The following is a 19,517-nucleotide window of genomic DNA, read 5'->3' as shown; positions in this document are numbered from 1 at the left end:
TATCGATTTGACTCCAAGTGACTTTCGTCGTCCATTAGTGCTCTGACTGTGTATTTTCTAGGCAATCCCACCTTCAAACGCGTCAATCTGCAATCGACGTCGAGAAGTCGTGGCCTCCTTTGGGGTTCGAGACTGCGTTTTAAGCCGCGTGGTCCACCGAATCCCACGTTGCGATGCTCCGCCCTGAATCCTTCCACCTGATCGAGGCCGGTGAAACGAAGTCATGCTTGGATACAAAATTGTCTCTGTACTGAGGTCGGACGACTGCTCATAGGAATGGTCAGCCCGCTCGCCCAAGCCCAAGGAGCTCGGCGGTAGCAATGGACGAAGCAGACCACCCTGGCAAGCGGCCGGCGAAGCGACAGAGGCTGTCTGCACCGGAACCTGGTCCATATGTCCTTCGTCCCGTGTTGGAGGATATACCCTTGACGACAGAGGACGGGAACGTCCAAGTGTCAATTACTTGCGTAGAGTATTGGAGTAGGTGAGGACGCCATCGTTGCGCTGAGGCAGCCCACTTACTCGACACAGATAACAATCTATATATTGGCACCTCGGCCGCTGAGATTCTGCACCTCGTCTCAATACCTCCAGAGCCTGGAGACGATAATGCTTCTCCGACCTACATCCTAGCCTCCCGACTACAGCCCAGTGGCCATGCCTCCTCAGTTGACCCTCCCAATGCTCCTGGCGTCCATCAGATCCTCGTCCTGCCCGGCCCGTCGAAAGCATGCGTTTTATGCAATGGCGTCGTCTCATTCTACTCCTTGCCTGAATTCAGCCCAGCTTTTCCTAACAGGGAGCCCACTGGCGTCCAGTGGATCGGTGGCATCGACGAAAATGAAGACAAGGACAATCCGGAGGGGCCGGTGGTCATGATTGCGAACGCCAAAAGGATCATGTTGGTGAGAGTGGGGGAGAGGCTACGACCTGTCAGAAACAACATCGAATACCCAGGATGTCTTAGATCCAGCAGGAGGGACACGATTGCCTGTGTGGCTGACGATAATGGGTATGCCTTGTTGGAAGTAGAACATCAACAGAAGATTCCCTTGTTCTCAATATCATCGCTACCTGCAGAAGAGGACCCGGTTTCGGACATTGAAGGTAGGTCTTCTGCGCGTTCTACCCCTCCTGTAGACGCTGCCAGTCATGCCAGAAGTACCAGCATGGGGGATCTTATCAGCCCTACGAGGGACACTTCTCAAGATCGCCGCCATAGATTGTCTCATCTCGGTGTGCCGGATACGGCTGCAGCAAGTGGCAGCCAAACAACATTGCCAACCGCTTCCGGAGGTCAAGATGCGACTGCACGTCCAAGGGCTCGTCCACGGGCATCAACCGAAGCCCTCCCGACCAGATCAGCAGCCAACACCGGCAATAGGCATGTCAAAAAGCGATTGACGCCTCATATTCTTTCACCTTTTCCGACCGAGTTTATGCTCACCACAGGTACGAATGAATCTGAGCCGGGTGTCGGGCTGTTCGTCAATCTCGATGGCGATGTCGTTCGAGGCACTATTGATTTCGAGAGCTATCCAGAAGATCTGCTTATCGACAATTTCAATGTTCCGGACTATGAGGGCGCTCCATACTCGGAGGATGAAGGTAAGATCATCTGTGCACTTCTACGACAGACCGAGGATGGTGCCACAGAGAGAAGACTGGAGATGCAACACGTCGAGAACGCTTCCGAGTTGACCCATCCTCGCACACTTGTTACACTCCCCACCAGCAAGCTGGACAACCCTCGCGCAGGTCTGCGTCACACGCTCAGCACGCATCACCATTTTTTTAAGGTTCCAGCGGAGCTTCTGCAGCTTGTACCGTTGTCTCTTGGTTTCCTGCCTCATCGAAAAGCCGTTATCCGTGAAAGCGACCCCAGGACGCATTCTGCAGTGGAGCAAGTCGAACAGGAGCGCGCGTTGTTTGATAATCAATCTCTGTCCACGCCAGTCGAGCCTTCGCTGGAGCTTGTAAATAAACGGATCGGCGAAGAAAGATCACTTGCCCGTCGCTTCGGGAGAGGTTTCACGAGAAATGTTGTCTGGCACGGACAGCAGCTTCTGATGGTTCTGCAAAATCCACTTATATCGCAGCTGGAATACAGGCTCCAGCAGCATTTGGTGGACAACAAGGTCGCCGAGATCAAGCCTGGCCATATATTTGGGTTCTTGGCCGGTATTCACGGACGTGAACCAAAGGACGAAACTGAATTCCTCACCCTAAATTATGTCAAGCAAAAGGCTAGCTTGATTTTGTTCCTCCATCTACAGACACGGGTCTCGGTCTCCTCAGGCTTGGAAGATCTGCTTCGAGCCGTGGAAAATACACTGCATGATGGAGTTCTGGACCCACGGATTGTGCTACTTCTATCACCGCCACTCTCCTCAGAGGTCCTTCACGGACCAGAAGGTATATGGCTTCACCAAGGGATGGCGGATTTACTGCATGACTATCAGCCTCCAATCTCTGGCTTTGAAGATGCTCCGATCGAGTTCTGGATGACAGTAAGGCACTTTCTCATGCTCTGGCAAGAAAAACGAGGCTATGGTAGCATTACAGATGACCATTATGTCTTCAACTCTGTCGATGCGGCGCTACTTCACGTCTTGCTGTACCTAGATCAAGCCCTATCCGCGGAGAGTCCCGCGCAAAAGTCTGTCAGAGCCAAGCTTCACAACGTTGTTGACCATTGGAAGGGTGACTTCGATCGTGCCGCTTCGCTACTGGAACGATACAATCGACTTTATGTTCTAAGTCGCCTGTATCAGAGCAGAAAGCAGGCGCGCGAAGTGTTGACTACGTGGAGACGGATCATTGATGGCGAGAAGGATATGGATTACAGCTCGAACGTCGGATATGTGGAAGGACAATTGCGTCGCTACCTCACTATCATTCGTGATGTCGACCTCGTACAGGACTATGCCTTGTGGCTTGCACAACGCAACCCAGAGCTGGCCGTGCAAGTCTTCACAGATGATACGGCTCGCGTCAGATTCAGTCCCCAGGAAGTCGTCAAACTACTCAAAGACCATGCTCCCGGTGCTGTCCAACAATATCTGGAATATCTCGTCTTTGGCAAGCATCTCGACCAATACGCGGATGATCTGATTGGCTACTACCTCGACTCGGTGGTAACAGTGCTCGAGAAATCCGAGGCCGCGCGGACGTCGCTCGCAGAGAGCTATTCAACCTATCGAGCTCTCGAGTCTCCCAAACCAACTTACCTCGATTTTATCCATCAGAACGCTCCACCTGAGGCGTGGTGGCAATCCCGATTGCGTCTCCTTCAACTCCTCGGAAGTGGCGCGTACGCAACTGGCGGTACAACAACGGCGGGCAAAGACCTGACTTATTCGGTTGACATGGTTCTTGAACGCCTGGCTCCATTCTCAACGTACCTCGTGTCTGAGTCTATCATCCTCGATGCTCGCCAAGGTCGCCACAAGGAAGCCCTCCGCCTTCTCACTCACGGGTTAGGCGACTATGACACAGCCATGCGATACTGTTACTTCGGCGGGCCATCATCCTCTTCGCCCTACCCCATCGACCCTTCCACACTCCCTTCTCGTGACGTGCAGACCGAGCTATTCAATTTTCTTTTCCACGAATTCCTGTCCATCGACGATGTCGAAGATCGCCTCGAACGCACATCCCACCTGTTAGGAAAGTTCGCCATCTTCTTCGACCCAGTGGTTACCATCGCAGAAATCCCTGACGACTGGTCAGTGGAGATGCTCGGTGAATTCTTGCTGAGAAGTTTCCGAGCCGCTACTACAGAGAGGAATCAAGCGCTAGTCATGAAGGCCTTGAGCGCGGCACAGAATTTGATCCGGCAGGTAGAATTCATCGAGATTACGGAGAAGATTGGTGCGAAGATTGTGCGAGAGGGGCAAGATGGGAGAGACGAGGTGGTGGAATAGAGCAGGTACAAGTAGCATTACACTGTGGCTTGTCCATCCAACGAGTGTGAACTTGTTGACAGCGTTTAATTGGTGTCTGGGAGCCTCTTACATACCTAAGTTCAGGAGACAGTTGACGTTGAGAAGCCATATGAGCCCCTTCTGGCCAGTCAGGCCAAGGAGCTTTAACGGGCGTCAGACTTAAGCGGCTTAGTTAAGCCCCCAGAAGCCTCCGAGCCACGCAATTGGCGGCGCGTCATTCGGCACAATCCAAGCCGGCAGATGCGTCTCGTACCCACCGTGCCAATCCACATCTTATCTGGCTGCTCATTTCGCGCTCCGCCGATGTCAACGCATCCCGCATCCATGGAACCGCGAGAACCCAAGACAACGGCATATCCAGCCAGCCGGCTCCTTCTCACTCGAGCACCATCGCCGCCATGGCTCGTCCGCGCCGCACCTCGGCGGCATCAGACCTCAGCTCAGTGCCGGATCAGCGCCAGGTAGGTGCCAGATCACTTTCGCTCTTTTCACCTACAGTACTGTACCGGCGGCCAGGAACTGACGTAGACACGTCCTCTCTAGGAGCTAAGCAGCATGTACGACTACCTCGCCAAGGTCGTGCTCCTGGGCCCCTCCGGCGCCGGCAAATCGTGCCTCCTACACCGGTTCATCAACCAAGAATGGCGCGTCCTCTCCTCGCAGACCATCGGCGTGGAATTCTCCTCCAAGATCGTCAAGGTGGGAGGCGGTTCGGCCAGCGGCCAGCGCGCCAAGAGAATCAAGCTACAACTCTGGGACACCGCGGGGACGGAGCGCTTCCGCAGCGTCAGCAGGAGCTACTACCGCGGCGCCGCGGGCGCGGTGCTTGTCTACGACGTGGCCAGCCTGGCGAGCTTCCACGCGCTGCCTACTTTCTTGAGCGACGCGCGCGCGCTGGCCAGTCCACACCTGACCGTCGTGCTGGCGGGGAACAAGGCCGATTTGGCGGACGCGGAAGCGGCGGCGTCATCCCAACCTGCGAGCCGAACGCAGGGGGTTCACATGAACGGCAGTGCGCACGCGCAGAGGACACAGCGAGACCGAGACCGAGAACGAGACCAATACCGTGACGATGAAGCCTCAACACCCGCGGCGTCGAGCGCCTCGAGTCGAAGGTCCTATTTCCCTTATGATTCAGGAGGAGGAGGCGGGGGTAGCGAATCTCTCAAATCAACGACCTCGACCGCTACGCCCGCGCCCACCGCAACCACGCGATCACGGGGCGATAGCGTCAATGTGCTGGCTTCCCAGAAATGGACCGCCACGCTATCCCCTGATGGGCGCGAGGTCACGTCACATGCCGCGTCCGTGTGGGCCAGTAAAGCGCTCATACCTTACACGGCGGAAGTGTCTGCGCTGACGGGCGAGAACGTCGACACCCTGTTCTACCGACTCGCGGCCATGATCCTCACGAAGATTGAGCTCGGGGAGATCGACCCCGACGATCCGAGCAGTGGGATTCAGTACGGCGATGGCGGCGATGTGGAGAGCATAACGACCGATGGGGGAACCGTCAGGCGGAGAAAGGGCGGGACGGTAAGGAGAGGGGTGTTGCCCAACTTGGGGGAGTGGGAGGATGTTTTCCGCCGGCCTGCGTCGAGAGGTGGGCGATGTTGTTGAGAATTGCGCGTGAGGAGTCTTCATGTCCCCTTAGTTCGCGCTTGGAGAAGGGGTCTTGTGTCCCCTTATCTTTTGGTCTAACACTGCCGCAACTATGGGAGTTTCTTTCCCTCGGTTTTGGGGCATAGCAGAGTGGCCCTTCAAGCAAGCGGGTGAGTTGACTGCTTGGTTCATACAGGTTCTGGCGCAGGTCTCAGGTCAGCAAGTGTAAAGAAGAACACGGTCCTCGGTATCTGTGTTATTAGAGATGCAGCGAGCGCATATGCACATGCATGTGGCAGTGTCACAATCAGAAGCAGCGTCGTTGGACTGCCAACAATCGGCAATGAATGTCTAATCGAACGACCCATGTACCATATTCCTAGTCAGACAGCAGCAGTCTGCCTGGTCCCCACCCTCGCCGCGTCCGCCCCATGGACATGTTTCTGCTTCTCAGCAGACTGGAACGCCGCGCCATAGATGTTGCGCATGATAGTAGTGCTCAGTTCCCGCACCGTCATGCCAGGCCTCAGCTCCACGCCATTGGTGAAGTACTTTTTGTGGGATGTGCTCTGGCCAAAAATCGGCTGCAATACCGTATCGGGACTCGCCTTGGCGAAATAGGCCATCGTCTGCCTCTCTTGATCATGCGCCAGACTGTCAAACGTGACGCGGTGGAGCGTGGCCTTCAGCCGCCCGGACGACCAGAACGACAGCGTGTCCCCCAAGTTCACCAGTATACAATCTTGGATATGCGGGGCGCGGACCCAGCGGCCAGAAGGCGAAAGGACCTCAAGCCCCGCCGTCCGCTGGAACAGGAGCGTCACACTGCCGGAGTCCGTATGTTCGGCCATGCGGGACCCTAGGCCTTCGAAGGCCGGCATCTCCGAGCGCGCAGGGTACAGGATCATGCGCAGGGAGTTGTCTTGGCTTGTGGCCTCGTCGTGCGCGGTCGCGAAGAAATTGCGGACCGGCAGGTTCAGGGCGAGTGCGAAGCATTCGAGCAGTTTTAAGATCAGGGCGTGGCATTCGTGTTTGAAGGCCTCGAGTTTACGTGTATACTCGTGCCAGAAGGGCGGGAGCATGGCTTTGTTGTTGTCCAGAGTGCCCGGCGGTCCACCGAACCACATGGACATCTTGTCGTCTTTGCCTCTGTCTTGGAAACTTCCGACGTAGCCGATGGTTTTGGAGGTGATTGGGTAGGGAGCTTTCTGGTCTTCTGGGAGGGTGAAGAATTGTTTGCCCAGCGAGAACATCTCGTCTATGTGGCCAGGTGGGATGGGATGGCCTTTGAGCAGGAGGAAGCCCCATTGCTGGCAGGCCGAGGTGATTTCTTGGGCGAGTTGTAGTTGGGATTGGGCGTCGTTGATGTGGGATATGTCGATTATTGGGAAGGTGGTGCCGGTTGAGGCTTCCATATTTGAGTCACTTCCCATTACCTTCTCTGTTCGTCGTCTCAAATGTGGTGTATTATGGTAGACTATCTTTCTCCCCTTGAGCCCCGGACCTACCACGGTCGAGTTGCAACTTAGGGTTCAAGTGCGACAGTCGCTCCAGCGAGGTGCCGATGTCAGTATCACAGACAATGAAGGTGATATGGGGTAAAGGTGGAAATATTCCGTACGAGGAGTCATGAACGGCACTCGTATCAGAGGCTGCCGGAAAAGAGCGGGGAGACAACGGAGATGGCCGGACAATAGCAGCAGCGTCCGAACCCAGCGCCATTAAGCCACTGTCCGTGCCTTATTGACACACATCCGCGAGCACACCAGGACGGTATGAGGCTGCACGCGTTTGAAACGGCAGGAATCCGGAAAGTCCCCCTTGAATACCTCCGTGGCAGTGCGAAGTATCGTCTGTCAACCACCGGTTTTCCGATATATTCAACGGCGTTTCCATTGGCAGGCCGCCGCATCAGCCGTTCCTTCAGGGCTCCTGTGGACGGAGGCTCAAATCCTGTTGAACCCTTCATGTAAGCATGCCCTGCATATCAGCCATCTCCGTCATTTTGTTGACAGGCACGCTGTCAAACCGGGCGCCACACAGCTGTCACCCAGCTGCCTCACGAGCAGATTGAGTTTCGACGTGGCCCTCGCTTCCCCATCTGAAGCTGGGTGGCTTCGATTAGCGGACTCGGAGTTTTGGGGCGTCCACTGCCGGGCTTCCGGAGTCCTTAGCGGTCCTTAGCTTGCAGATTTCGGGCTTTGCAAGATCTCAGGGTCCAATGACCAGGCACAATCGAAGTATGAAAAGGCGATGAGATGACGCTGGTGAAGGTCAAGCAACTCCCATACTGAGATGATCGACAACGGCGGTGTGCTCACTGGCTGGACTCATGAACTCCTCGGAGAGATGATGTACCTCGCTAATTCTCCTGAGAGTGAGTTTAGATCCACGCCGCCGCCGTCGGCTTCTAATACTTCCATCTGCCCTCCGCACTTCGTACACGGCCTGCACATTTCTCCGGCGACAGCTATAACGGCTGCGAGACGGTTTCAAACGCTCTTCAAAATCCACAAATGCCCGAGCCAAGCACATGTGATATCTAGTACTGAACGCGTTGCCGGCTGTAGCACGGCTTTGCCCCTCTAGTAGCGAGATTGCTTCTCTGATCACACCGTGCGATCTTCACAACAATTTACAAGCCGACTTGGAGACAAACAACTCAAAATGCCTTCACGTACCATACAGGCCACCGGCGTGGCCCGTTCCCGATCTCCATCACCATCGGAGTCTTTCGACAGCACGTTATCTTCTTCAAGCACACTCTACTCCCCGACCACAGACTCGTCGCCTCCCCCGTCAGCACCGCCTACGGTCGTTGCAACCCCGCCTTCCATGTACAGCAATTCAGGCACCCGACCACGGCGGCTGACACCACCCCAAAGACTGCTTGGTGCCATCGATGAGGACAGCCCCACTGTGCAACCAGATCTACCCCTCTCGAGCAGCAAGCAGGACCACCCGGTCGCCAAGCTCCATGTCTACGCCGCTCTTGTCAACTCGAAACATAGGACGACTATCGCAAGGACTGGTGCTCCGCCTACCAACGATTTTGACATGGTGACTGGGCCAAATGGAGAAAAATTCACCGACTTACGCCTGAACCGGAGGACAGGAGGAAGCAAGGGTTGGAAGAAGTTCATGTGCTTTGGGTAAGTGGACGTTGTCTCGTTCTTCAGCTCCTTGGCGAAGATTATTCTAACAGTCGTTCAGGTGAGTCCGACCTTGCCTCTAATTCTCCAATTGTGGACATATCCGGATCGCGATCATGGAGCACAGAAGTGCGCACACCTCCGAGTACGCCAGCCGCACCGCGACTTGCAAATCGGACTGGATGAACATACTGCATGGGGGTTTGGGGCTGCGAAAGCTCTCTTGGCAGCCAGCTGCCGTGACTTGTGACGACGTGCATTGGTACGAGGGACGGAAAACAGAACCTAGGAACAACACCTGGATTTGAGGACTATCAGTGTCCACGAGGATATGACAGAGCTTGTTGTAACATTAAAGCAGTGTACAATACCTGAGGCTGAGCGCAGGACGCCGTGCTTCATTCCTTGTTTGATTTCAGCCAGGTGGAATTTCAATATCGGATGCACCACAATTTTGCTCCGTTGCACGTCCTGCTTCCTTGCGGACGTATATCATGAACAATACGCAGCTTGGTACGTAGACTTCGCTAGCGAGATGATGGATGTTCTCGAGCGGGACGAGTGAAGCGAATACGCAAGCGCAGAGCTATGCAAAGGCGAGCAGAGGCGAACGCAGGCGAGTCCAGACATTTGTCATTTTACGGAGGCTTGGGCGCCAGAGAAGCGGCGGTGCAAACCCAAAATGACGACTACCTCCATGACTTCATGACTGGCCAATGGGTGGCAACTGACCACAAATACTTAATGAACACGGCAGACATCGCGCGTAGATATATATTAGGACGAGAAGCCAAAGAAGCAAACAATGTCTTGCACAATAATCATTCGAGCATCATATCTCAATCCCTAACTACCACCGAAGCAATATTGAGCTGTGCCATACACGAACAGCAGCCAGCACAAGTTCTTTTTTGCCTGACCCAGTGAATCCTGCGAATCTATCTACAGTTCACTTCAACCCTCGATATGGCCTCTATCATTGTCGGCTCCGCTATGCTTATCAGCCATGCCGTTCACGAGCGCAAAGAGAAGAAGCGAGAGAAGGCACGCCTCGCCGAAGAACAATTCTCGGATGTCCATGGCAAACCCACCGTTGTCAGTTCTCGTCGGCCTCGAAAGCAACAGCAGGCTGAGGTACCCGAACTGCCGAGTTATGAAAGTGTTGTCGCAGGACGGCCTGAGTATCCTGCTGTCCAGCATAGCGATGAGAAGCCACGGAGAAGTTCTGAGGGCAATGCGAAGATAGTTTGAGAACAACCAGCTACCGCCGAACGGAACTAGGATGCGAGATGCGATCAGCTTTGTATTCGTATGGCGTTCAGGCGCATCAAATCCATGATGGGAATCGACCATCCATTCCGTAGCATTCCCTAGGTCTATCGCCATGATCAAGGGTCCTAATGTTTGTTTGCTCATGTGTCCAATCCAACATCGCGCGGCCTGCCTCAAAATCGGTCTTTGACCCTCGGCCTGAATTACTCCGCACGCACCAAAGTTGGAGTTGCGTCAGGTCCGTCTGCAAGTTCTACTCTTTTTTGAATGAATTTCTCCATCTGTCCTTTGCCGTCATAACCGATCCCCTCCACCGCTTCGGTTGTGTTTTCTCTTGCAAGCTTCGTCTTCAATGACAGTGGCTTACCAAGGGACACTACACGGTCCGTCGCGATGGTGGATTGGGCGTTGATCGTTCTCCTTGCGGCATGGCGTGACCATGCTTTCACCCCGTTCAGAATACCGATGTACTCCATACATTTCTCATGCTTCCGGTGGGCGGACTTTTGCACCGCGCAAAATATCACAGTTCTCTATCTTCAGCGGTCCAGTAATTTCCACTTCCAATTCCTTTGTCTCTCGTTGTTGCTGCTTGTCTGAGTTGTGTCCTGCGTTTGATATTGTTCTGCCGCTATCGTTCCATCTCTAGGTGATTGGGCTTGGTTATGGGTTTTGATACTCACGATGAGGAGCAGATCTCTTCCAGAAATCACTTGAGCGCGTCTCAGTTTCCACAAGGTAACAGCCCTGCGTGTTGGAGGGAGTCATGCCTCTAACATTCTCGCAGGGGTCAGGTCCGATTTCGACCCTTCCGATGCCTCGCAAGACACTCTCACAAGCGGACAGCCGCCCAGCGTGGCACCAGATGATACCCAAGAAAAGAGCGTGGACTCGAGAAAAATCATATCCTTCAGCTCCACGGATCCAGACAACCCGTATAATTTCCCGCGACGCAAAAAGCTCTACGTCTTTTTCGCTGGCATTATGGCCGTCATGAACAGCACCTTTTCCTCTTCCCTTCCCAGCGGAGCGATCGATTTCATCGCTGCTCGATTCAATGTGACTCAGTCGGTCCAGATACCACTTCCCATATCTTGTTTCCTCGCCGGATATGTCGTTGGGCCAACGCTTTGCGGTCCTTTGTCCGAGAATAATGGCCGGCAGCGAGTGATGTTGATCTTTTTCTCCACCGCAACAGTCTTCAGCATGGCATGCGCGGTCGCTCCGAATTGGCCATCTCTACTCTTCTTTCGCTTCCTATGTGGAATCGGATTTTCTGGCCCGATCGCAATCACAGGCGGATTATATGCGGACGTGTACGACGATCCGAGAGAGCGTGGACTTGTAATGGCCCTCTTTATGAGTACCACCGCCGTAGGGCCAGCGCTGGCACCATCGATCTCTGGCTTTATCGCTGAAAACACGTCGTGGAGATGGGTGTTCGCCGTTGGGACACTCATGGCTGTTGCAACCATACCTGTTATTGCGTTCATGCCAGAGACCTACGCACCTCTGCTCCTGAGCCGCAAAGCAGCGAGGCTGCGCAGAGAGACAGGGGATCCGAACATCGTCGCCAAAACGGACGCCCAGAAGAAGGACTTTCGGTATGTCATAACCGTCGTCATGACTCGCCCTTACCGCATGCTGTTTCAAGAGGTCATTGTCATGTGTGTCTGTGCATACTGTGCGCTGGCGTACGGCATCTTCTACCTCTACTTCGAAGCATATCCATACATCTTCCTCGGGCCAGACTCAGTCTATGGATGGTCATACGGCTTGGCTGGTCTCGCTTTCATTCCCATCGGTGTCGGGTCCGTTCTCGCCATGCCAGTATACCTTTGGTGGGATTCTTATCTGGCAAAAGCGAGAAAGAGAAATGCAAAATGGGCTGAGCAGGAAGAGTACAGACGGTTGCCTCTCGCCTGCATTGGTGGGCCGATGTACGTTGTCTCGCTGTTCTGGGTTGGGTGGAGCGCGAGACCTGGGACCTTTTGGTTGGCGCCTGTGACCTCAGGCATAACTTTCGGGACCGGCTTTACCTTGATTTTTATGGCTTTACTCAACTATCTTAGTGACGCCTACCAGACCTTTGCGGCTAGTGCCCAAGGCATGGCCAGTACAGCCAGGAGCGTCTTCGGAGTAGTTCTCCCGCTCGCCGCGCATTCCATGTTTTCCAACCTTGGGATTGCTTGGGCGTGCAGTCTGCTCGGGTTTTTGAGTATGGGCATGTGCATCATCCCATTTGCATTTATCAGGTTCGGCGATCGCATCAGGGACAATAGCAGGTTCTGCAAGGAGTTGAAGGAGCTGAAGACGAAAGAGGCCGAGGAAAATGAGCAGATGGAGGAGGAGCAGAGGGTGGCAGCTGAGCGGCGTCAAGAGGATGAGAAGGGCTATGGGCGTGGGGAAACAGAGCTCGAAAAGATCTCTGATCGGGCGTGATGGCAAATGTCCCAACTACAGCATCTCAATGGGGAAAGGGGCGCGTCATGTCGCATCCGTTCCTTGTCCTCGACATCGGACTCCACAAACTTCTTCAGAACAGAACAGTCTGGTGCAGGCGTCCAAGGCTTCTCTCACACAGCACTCGCAGATTTACTGAACAAGCGAATTTACAGCGTCCACGAAGATGTCGCGACGGCTTCGATCATATCTGTTCAAAGGACTACCGTTGGTATACACTGGATCTGGATCATCAGCAATGAGGACATCTGCGAGGACACCAGTATCGGAAAGCCCACACGTTTGTCGCAGCTTGTAACATATCAGCAAGGTCCTCCGATCAGAGGCGAACGCCCCCCTCCAGTCTCTATAGCCACCGTCGCTGTCCCCATTCTGGTTGGATGCGAAACGCGATGAGGCTTGCAGAAAAGGAGAGGAGGACAGGAGTATCCTCCTCATTGTTCCCTGTTGTTCTCCCATTTATCCTCCATCAACAATTCCTACTTGAGCTGATACCGGAGCGGTTCACTCCTTGTTTACCGCGAGAGGCACATTTTGCACCGGAATGGAAGAAAACTCAGTCCAAGTCATGATGAGTACTCGTGTGAAAGGGGCCTCCTTCATCCATTCGTCCTTGGGAGACACATCTAACACTCGCGGCAACCAGTCGGAGATATGAGTGATGGCTGCTGATTCGAATGAATGCCAATTACTCCGTATAACTCCGCAATTCTGGAACACATCCTGCTGGATATTCATGCAAGTACTCCGTACCGACTAGGATGGAGGATGGGGTGCTATAGTTGGGCGCTGATGAAGCCGCGCTCTCCCGTCTCTGTTCTGCGGTTTGCGTCCCAGTAATGGTGCGGTCCACCCCGGTTCACTCACGCTCATCGCTGTGATCAATGCTATGCTGACATCACGACGTCCCGTTCCAGGATTTTCCTCGTGTAGGGTTCCATATCCTATCGCGGTGCAGAGAGTTCTCAACGAGATAGTCACGCTTGGAGGCCGGGTGGATCTGAATTGATAGCGGTGTGTCCATAGTGATAAGGCGAGTTCGAAAGCAAAATGGAAGCAACACGTCGTTGGATTTGAGTCCGAATCAGTCGATCATTCAAGCCTTCTTGACGCCTTCGTTCAGTCTGGTTTAATTGAGCAATCAAACACAGGTGAGGTGCTGGTAAGGGCAAAGTGAAAGTTGCTGGCGACCGTCCACGTGACCACGCCAGAACTGGGGCCGACTGTCCGCAAGGGACGAGGTGCGTGGAGGTGGTGCCCTCACTTGCTGCCTACTTTGTGTTAATTAGACTCGCCGCAGTTTCCGTGTCTGACGCGCACTGCTGATCGGCGGACCGCCTTCGCCTGATTCAGCAACAAGCGCAATTTCGCTTCCTGAACACTATGCCCCTTGCACTTGTTGGGCCCATATCGGCGTCGCAGTGACATGGCCGTGGGACCGAGGCAGGGTGAAGACGCTGGATCGCGACTATACAAGAACGTGCGCAATGGCACTCATGAGAGCGGCGGTTGTTCCTGTCGACGCGCAAGGCAGCTTCGAAGCTTTGCTGGCAGCTAACAATTGTGGCGATTCCTGATGAATCTCCGTCCACTCGTTTCCAGTCTTCTCGCGCTGGTCGCCATTCAAACTTGCGAAGTCGAGTCTCTTGCGGTGCCCAGGCCATCGACATTAGAGGGCCGTTCACTCAATCCGCCTTATTCTCTGCCGAAGACTGGTCTTCTCACGTCCCTGACAAGAGGTCTAGATATCACCGCCAAGCAGGTTGGCTATTTGTATGGCCCTCCAGTTGCAGGGGGTCCTTTTTTCCCAACCGGCGCGTTAGGCCTGGTCAAGGTCGCCGCGGACCAGGCTTTGATCCAGCTCGACGAGGTGCCTATCCTTGCCGCCATGACGCTCGATAGAACCGACAGCACACTGTCGGCTCCACAGTATAATGGCTTACAGACGCTGGACGACTATACCCTGTTATACGATGGCCACTGGAAGAACACTCTCCCTAATGGACCCGTCCCGGGCATCTTGACCAATTACACCCAAGACCTGCTGTTCTCAATGGAGCGCCTTTCGATCAGCCCATACCAAGTGAGAAGGCTCAAACCTTCCAATGGGCTCAATCCTTCGACAGATACATTACAGTTCAACGTCGACGATGATGTTGCAAGGAATGTCACAGGCATGACGCTCCAGCAGCTCTTTCAGAGTGGTCGCCTTTTCTATGCGGATTATCGAAACCAGAAGAATCTCACGCCTACCAAACGATTTTCCGCTGCCTGCGACGCCTACTTCTACATTGATCAGACGTCCGGGGACTTCTTGCCGCTCGCCATTCGCACAAACGTGGGATCTAGCTTGGTCTATACACCCATGGATGAGCCGGACGATTGGCTGCTCGCAAAGATCATGTACAATGTCAACGATTTCTGGTTTGCGCAGTGGAACCACCTTGCGAGCACCCATGAGGTTGTCCAAATCGCGTACCTGGCTGCCATCCGCACCTTGAGCGACGAACACCCTGTTCTTGCCTTGCTGAACCGAATCATGTATGAGGTTTACGCAATCCAACCACTGGCCGAGCTTCTTCTGTTTGCTCCTGGCGCCGCCGTTGACCAGGTCTTCGCGTACACAGGCAGCTCGGCGAGGGACTACACCACAGGCTTGTACAACAGTGGCAGCGGCCGGTTCCAAGCCAATTATTTCACCACCGACCTTGAGTCTCGGGGATTGATCAACTCCAAATTCGGCCCATCCTTGAAACACTTTCCTTTCTACGAAGACGCCTCGACGATTTACACCGCCATTCATGCTTTCATGACATCTTTCGTCAACTCGTATTACTTCAAAGACTCGGATGTTACAGCCGACAAGGAAATGCAAGCATGGGTGAAAGACGCGCAAGGACCTGCGAAAGCGATCAACTTCCCGTCGATCACAACTAGAAGCGCCCTGATTGATGCCTTGTCGCACATGGTAAGCCTAGCAGCTACCTCACTTGACCGTATGCAATCGATGGATCTGCTGACACGTTCTCTAATAGGCTCACCTTGTCTCCACGTCGCACCACACTGTCAATACCAATGAGCTATTGTCTGTCAGCTCTACACTGCCTTTCCATACCCCGGCGCTCTATCAGCCACCTCCATCATCCAAAGGTGTCACAAACGTGGTCGACTTTCTTCCACCACTTGACCAGGTTGAACAGCAACTCGGCACGGCAGCAATCTTCGTGCGCCCTTTCTTCGTCGGTTCGGACCGCACGCTGATGCACATGTTTGACGATTCTGCGATGTTAAACCGCATGAATGCCGCCACTCGGACGGCGGCTGCAACTTTCTACAGCAGCATGCAGGCATTCAGCCAACAGGTTGCGGCGCGAAAGTTTGATCAGGATGGGCTGTCCCAAGGCATGCCGTTTGTGTGGCAGGCGTTGGATCCCAATGTGGCACCATATTCAATCACGTCCTGAGTGGATCATCGAGCACTACGGATTATAGATCGGTACTAGTTCCTCAGCGACTGTTATGTAAATGGGGTACTGGTTGCTTCCGCGGGATACTCGTGCCATCCCGAGCGAAATTCGTTCTCACTTTCCACTTGGAGCGACCAGGGAACTCCTTCGCCATCCCGCTGGCAAATAAAAATTGTGTGAGTGGGGAATTTGTGCAGCTTAAAAGGGAGCGCTCATTCAAGCTGTCTTGTCACTGCTGATAAGCAACTCGAGACTCGAAGCCTTTGGCATCACCGCAGATCCTCACGAATCGCACGCTTTCTTATTTGTTACCACATCATCAAGGACTCCACGAGTTCTTACCATACAGGCGCGGCACGTTGTCGAGCTACTTGTTTGGCGATCAACCCGGATGTCGCAATAACAACGTGTCGGTCGCCATTCCCACTACGTGCTCGCACTGGGACCTAACGAGTCGAGTCAGGAAGCCTAAAGTCTCCAGGAGCCACTGCACGCCTGAAATTGGAGCAACATTAGTGAATCAAGGATGCGCCAGCCACGAAAATCGTTCAACAGCCCGTCGGGAGTATACCCATCGCTACTACGTAATGGCGTCAGGTCGAGCACTGACCTAACCCTCGTGGAGTGGAATTCAAATCCAATAGCGAGGAAAAAAGCGGAGCCGCGTGTTCTGCAATCGAATTCTGCAAGGCACAGCCGTGGTAAGATTCCCACTCCCTCTTGGGCACCGCAGAACGCGCCTAGTCAGTAATGATCCTCGGTGGCTTTTCCTTTCCCCGCAGACTGTGTCCCTGACACTGGCTGATCCCCCATGCAAGTTCCAGGGGCCAGGGGACTGTCTCTATTCGCCGCTCAAGGCTAGCGCCGGCTCCCGACCGTTTGGGGCGGAGACCTGGATGTCCTCTGATCTCCATGCGAACTAACTAATTTGCACGACTGATTATTCGGGAGGGACCAGCCTTGCAAGCTCAACCAAGCTGCCATGCATCTCAATCCCAAGTTGTTCTTGTCGAAGGCTTGAAGAGTGCTCTTTTCGTCCTCGAGGACATGGGTACTGGGTATACGGATAACCGGTATACGACATGCGTGCCCAGTACCCGGTAGGCGTCCAGCCTCGGTGGATCCATAATGCAAATCCTTCCCAACTCCTTTGCCTGAGCAAGTCCCGAACACCCTAGTCAGAGCTACCAGGGCTGCCAGAGCTACGGGAACGGAGGAGAGCGCGTGGGAAACATTTGTCCCCAAACCGGGAGGTAAGGAAATGATTTCTCCCATAGGGCTCGTATCTCTCTGTTGACCATTGCTTTTGCTTTTGATTTCAGCAAACCCCCTCTTTTCCTCTCCTTTGTATCATATTTGCCTCATTGTCCTACTGACTTTGACTGCTGGTGATCGGCTTCAGCAGTACCAGTACCAGCACCAGAACCAGCGCCTGTACCGTCGTCACTGCGCATTGTACACTGCAACGTTGCTCCATACTGGAGAGGATACCCGACGCGCATTCCGTCCACTGCAGTTTGGACCGATCATCCCCAACCAATCCTCCCACCGAGCAATGAGGGTCTCGTGTCGCAAAGTCCATAGTGTGTGATTCTGGACGCTCTGCCCGAGGCTTCTTCTATCGCATGCACCACGGCGGCTAGGGTCTCTCCAAAGGCAGATTTCTGGCGCGGAAAACAAGCGCAAGCGCGAGCACAACCCACAGTCCTAATACGCGAGTCTCAACTGCACCCAGAATGGTCGACACACTGCACCGTGAGTTGTCACCCTTCATCGTCCCGCAACCATGTGGACTCTAGAGCAGCGAGTATGTACGAGTACTGACCGACTGGCCCTCAATCAGCTCCCCCTTCCGTCATTGCCACCTGGCCGAAACCTAACTATGCCGATCCCGACACCAGAGGTCCCGGCCTCATCTACATTTGCATTATCTTCGGCGCCATCGGCCTCGTCACCGGCATAGCGAGGCTATATTCGCGACTTTTCATCACCAAGGCGCCCGGATTTGACGATCTCCTTGTGATGATCGCGCTTGGGTTCCTCACGGCTCTCAACGTCCTCGTCATCATAGGCAACAAAGACTACTACAGCGGCCGGCACGTCTGGGATATTCCCCCCAGCAGCTTCGTAGGCGGCCGCATCAACATCTGGGCCAGCCTGTGGTGCTATGTGATTGGCATCACGCTGATCAAGATCTCGGTGCTGCTGTTCTACCGCCGTCTGAGCGTCAAGTTTAGCAAGGCCTTTCTGATCGCCACGTGGATCGGCATCGTCTACAACATTTTGTACTTTGTCTCGTTCGGTCTCACGCTGCTGCTGATGTGCCACCCGCTGCACGCCTACTGGGACAGCTTCAACCCCGTCTGGGCCGCGACGCACCGCTTCCACTGCGTGTCGGAGAATGCCGCCCTCCCGGCTTCCTCTGCCTTTAGTGTCGCCGGCGACTTCTACAGCACCCTCCTGCCCCTGATCCTCGTGTACTACCTCGAACTGCCGCGGCGGCAGAAATTCGCGCTGTACGCGCTCTTTGCGCTCGGCTTCATGGCCGTCGCGGCGGGCGTGGTGCGTACGATCCTGATGTACGAGCTCCTGAACGTCGACTACGACTTCACCTGGGAGCTGTGGCTGACGTGGGTGTGGGCCGTGCTGGAACTGTACCTCGCCCTCTTCGCGGCCAGCGCGCCCAGCCTGAAGCCCTTCTTTCAGCACTTTTTCGTCGACTCGATCAGCAGCTTTGCCAGGAGTTCGCGACGGCGGCGCGCATACGGCCAAGAGAGCGGTCCCGGGCACGGACTCCCAACAAAGGACGTCGAGCATGGGACGTACTCGACCGACCGAGATCAGCCGAGCCGTCAGACTCCGGATGTCGAAAGAGACAGATCGAGTCGTCGCCTCACCTGGCTCAACAGGGACGAAAGGTCCGTCTCCCAGCAGAGTTGGTTCCGAGGCGGCGACACCTCCTCCACCGGCAGGGGTGACGGGACCGGCACGAGACATCTCACACTCCGGCCCTCGGAGGACGGCAAGAAGATGATCCCCATGCGAGTGTACGGTCACAAAGGTGGTGGGGCCGAGTCCGAGTACTCGTCCAGCGGCGCCTCGGCCAACCCCTTTTCAGACACAGACACGGTCACAGAGACAAGAGATCACGATCGCTCGGACTCGAACTCGACCTCGACCATGACTGCCCTCCCGCAGTCAAGGCATGATTGGCCGTTGCCGATAATGGGGTCGGAACCACAGCACCAGCCGCGCGAGTTTCTGGCGAATCCTCGTCTGTCCATGTATGATAGGAATATGTGAACATATGATACGTATCTAATTGATGAATATGCAAGATTAATATGAACATGGACTTGGACATGACCATGGATATGGCCACGGATATGCATGTGAACTGTATAGAAACAAGGCTCACCTGCAGTTTATACTACACTACCCCCTTGAATCCTCGTAATGAAACACGCTTTGCGATCCCCGGCCGCTCTACGCAGCTAATGCAGTAAACACACAGAACAGACTCTCAAGCGTGTAGAACATGGTTCGAACGGCTGGAGGTTAGCAACCTTCTGATCTGATGCGTCCAAGGGAGCGTCCCTGCTCATATCCGGTAT

General features: G+C 54.4%; 7 protein-coding genes across 7 annotated transcripts; 6 read left to right on the top strand and 1 right to left on the bottom strand.

The window, feature by feature from the left end:
* Window positions 1-320: 320 nt before the first annotated feature.
* A1O7_02349 (uncharacterized protein) lies at window positions 321-3,926 on the top strand (the record flags this gene model as incomplete). Its single annotated transcript, XM_007756382.1, has 2 exons — window positions 321-480; window positions 532-3,926. The coding sequence occupies 2 exons, from the start codon at window positions 321-323 to the stop codon at window positions 3,924-3,926; spliced, it is 3,555 nt and encodes a 1,184-aa protein (XP_007754572.1).
* Window positions 3,927-4,502: 576 nt separating this feature from the next.
* On the top strand, window positions 4,503-5,567 carry A1O7_02348 (uncharacterized protein; the record flags this gene model as incomplete). Its single annotated transcript, XM_007756381.1, has 1 exon — window positions 4,503-5,567. One exon carries the CDS (start codon window positions 4,503-4,505, stop codon window positions 5,565-5,567), a length of 1,065 nt encoding a protein of 354 aa, XP_007754571.1.
* Window positions 5,568-5,932: 365 nt separating this feature from the next.
* Window positions 5,933-6,964, bottom strand: A1O7_02347 (uncharacterized protein; the record flags this gene model as incomplete). The annotated part of the gene is made up of 1 exon (XM_007756380.1): window positions 5,933-6,964. The coding sequence occupies one exon, from the start codon at window positions 6,962-6,964 to the stop codon at window positions 5,933-5,935; it is 1,032 nt and encodes a 343-aa protein (XP_007754570.1).
* Window positions 6,965-8,216: 1,252 nt separating this feature from the next.
* A1O7_02346 (uncharacterized protein) lies at window positions 8,217-8,705 on the top strand (the record flags this gene model as incomplete). Its single annotated transcript, XM_007756379.1, has 1 exon — window positions 8,217-8,705. One exon carries the CDS (start codon window positions 8,217-8,219, stop codon window positions 8,703-8,705), a length of 489 nt encoding a protein of 162 aa, XP_007754569.1.
* A 1,933-nt stretch (window positions 8,706-10,638) lies between these two features.
* Window positions 10,639-12,415, top strand: A1O7_02345 (uncharacterized protein; the record flags this gene model as incomplete). Its single annotated transcript, XM_007756378.1, has 2 exons — window positions 10,639-10,711; window positions 10,761-12,415. 2 exons carry the CDS (start codon window positions 10,639-10,641, stop codon window positions 12,413-12,415), a joined length of 1,728 nt encoding a protein of 575 aa, XP_007754568.1.
* A 1,597-nt stretch (window positions 12,416-14,012) lies between these two features.
* A1O7_02344 (uncharacterized protein) lies at window positions 14,013-15,900 on the top strand (the record flags this gene model as incomplete). Its single annotated transcript, XM_007756377.1, has 2 exons — window positions 14,013-15,404; window positions 15,472-15,900. 2 exons carry the CDS (start codon window positions 14,013-14,015, stop codon window positions 15,898-15,900), a joined length of 1,821 nt encoding a protein of 606 aa, XP_007754567.1.
* A 1,739-nt stretch (window positions 15,901-17,639) lies between these two features.
* A1O7_02343 (uncharacterized protein) lies at window positions 17,640-19,206 on the top strand (the record flags this gene model as incomplete). The annotated part of the gene is made up of 2 exons (XM_007756376.1): window positions 17,640-17,658; window positions 17,747-19,206. The coding sequence occupies 2 exons, from the start codon at window positions 17,640-17,642 to the stop codon at window positions 19,204-19,206; spliced, it is 1,479 nt and encodes a 492-aa protein (XP_007754566.1).
* Between the last annotated feature and the right edge of the window lie 311 nt (window positions 19,207-19,517).

The sequence above is a fragment of the Cladophialophora yegresii genome (genome assembly GCF_000585515.1).
Source record: "Cladophialophora yegresii CBS 114405 chromosome Unknown aczIN-supercont1.2, whole genome shotgun sequence".
Lineage (NCBI taxonomy): Eukaryota > Fungi > Ascomycota > Eurotiomycetes > Chaetothyriales > Herpotrichiellaceae > Cladophialophora > Cladophialophora yegresii.
The sequence above is the reverse complement of the archived record's forward strand: the minus strand, read 5'-3'. Positions and strand labels throughout refer to the sequence as shown.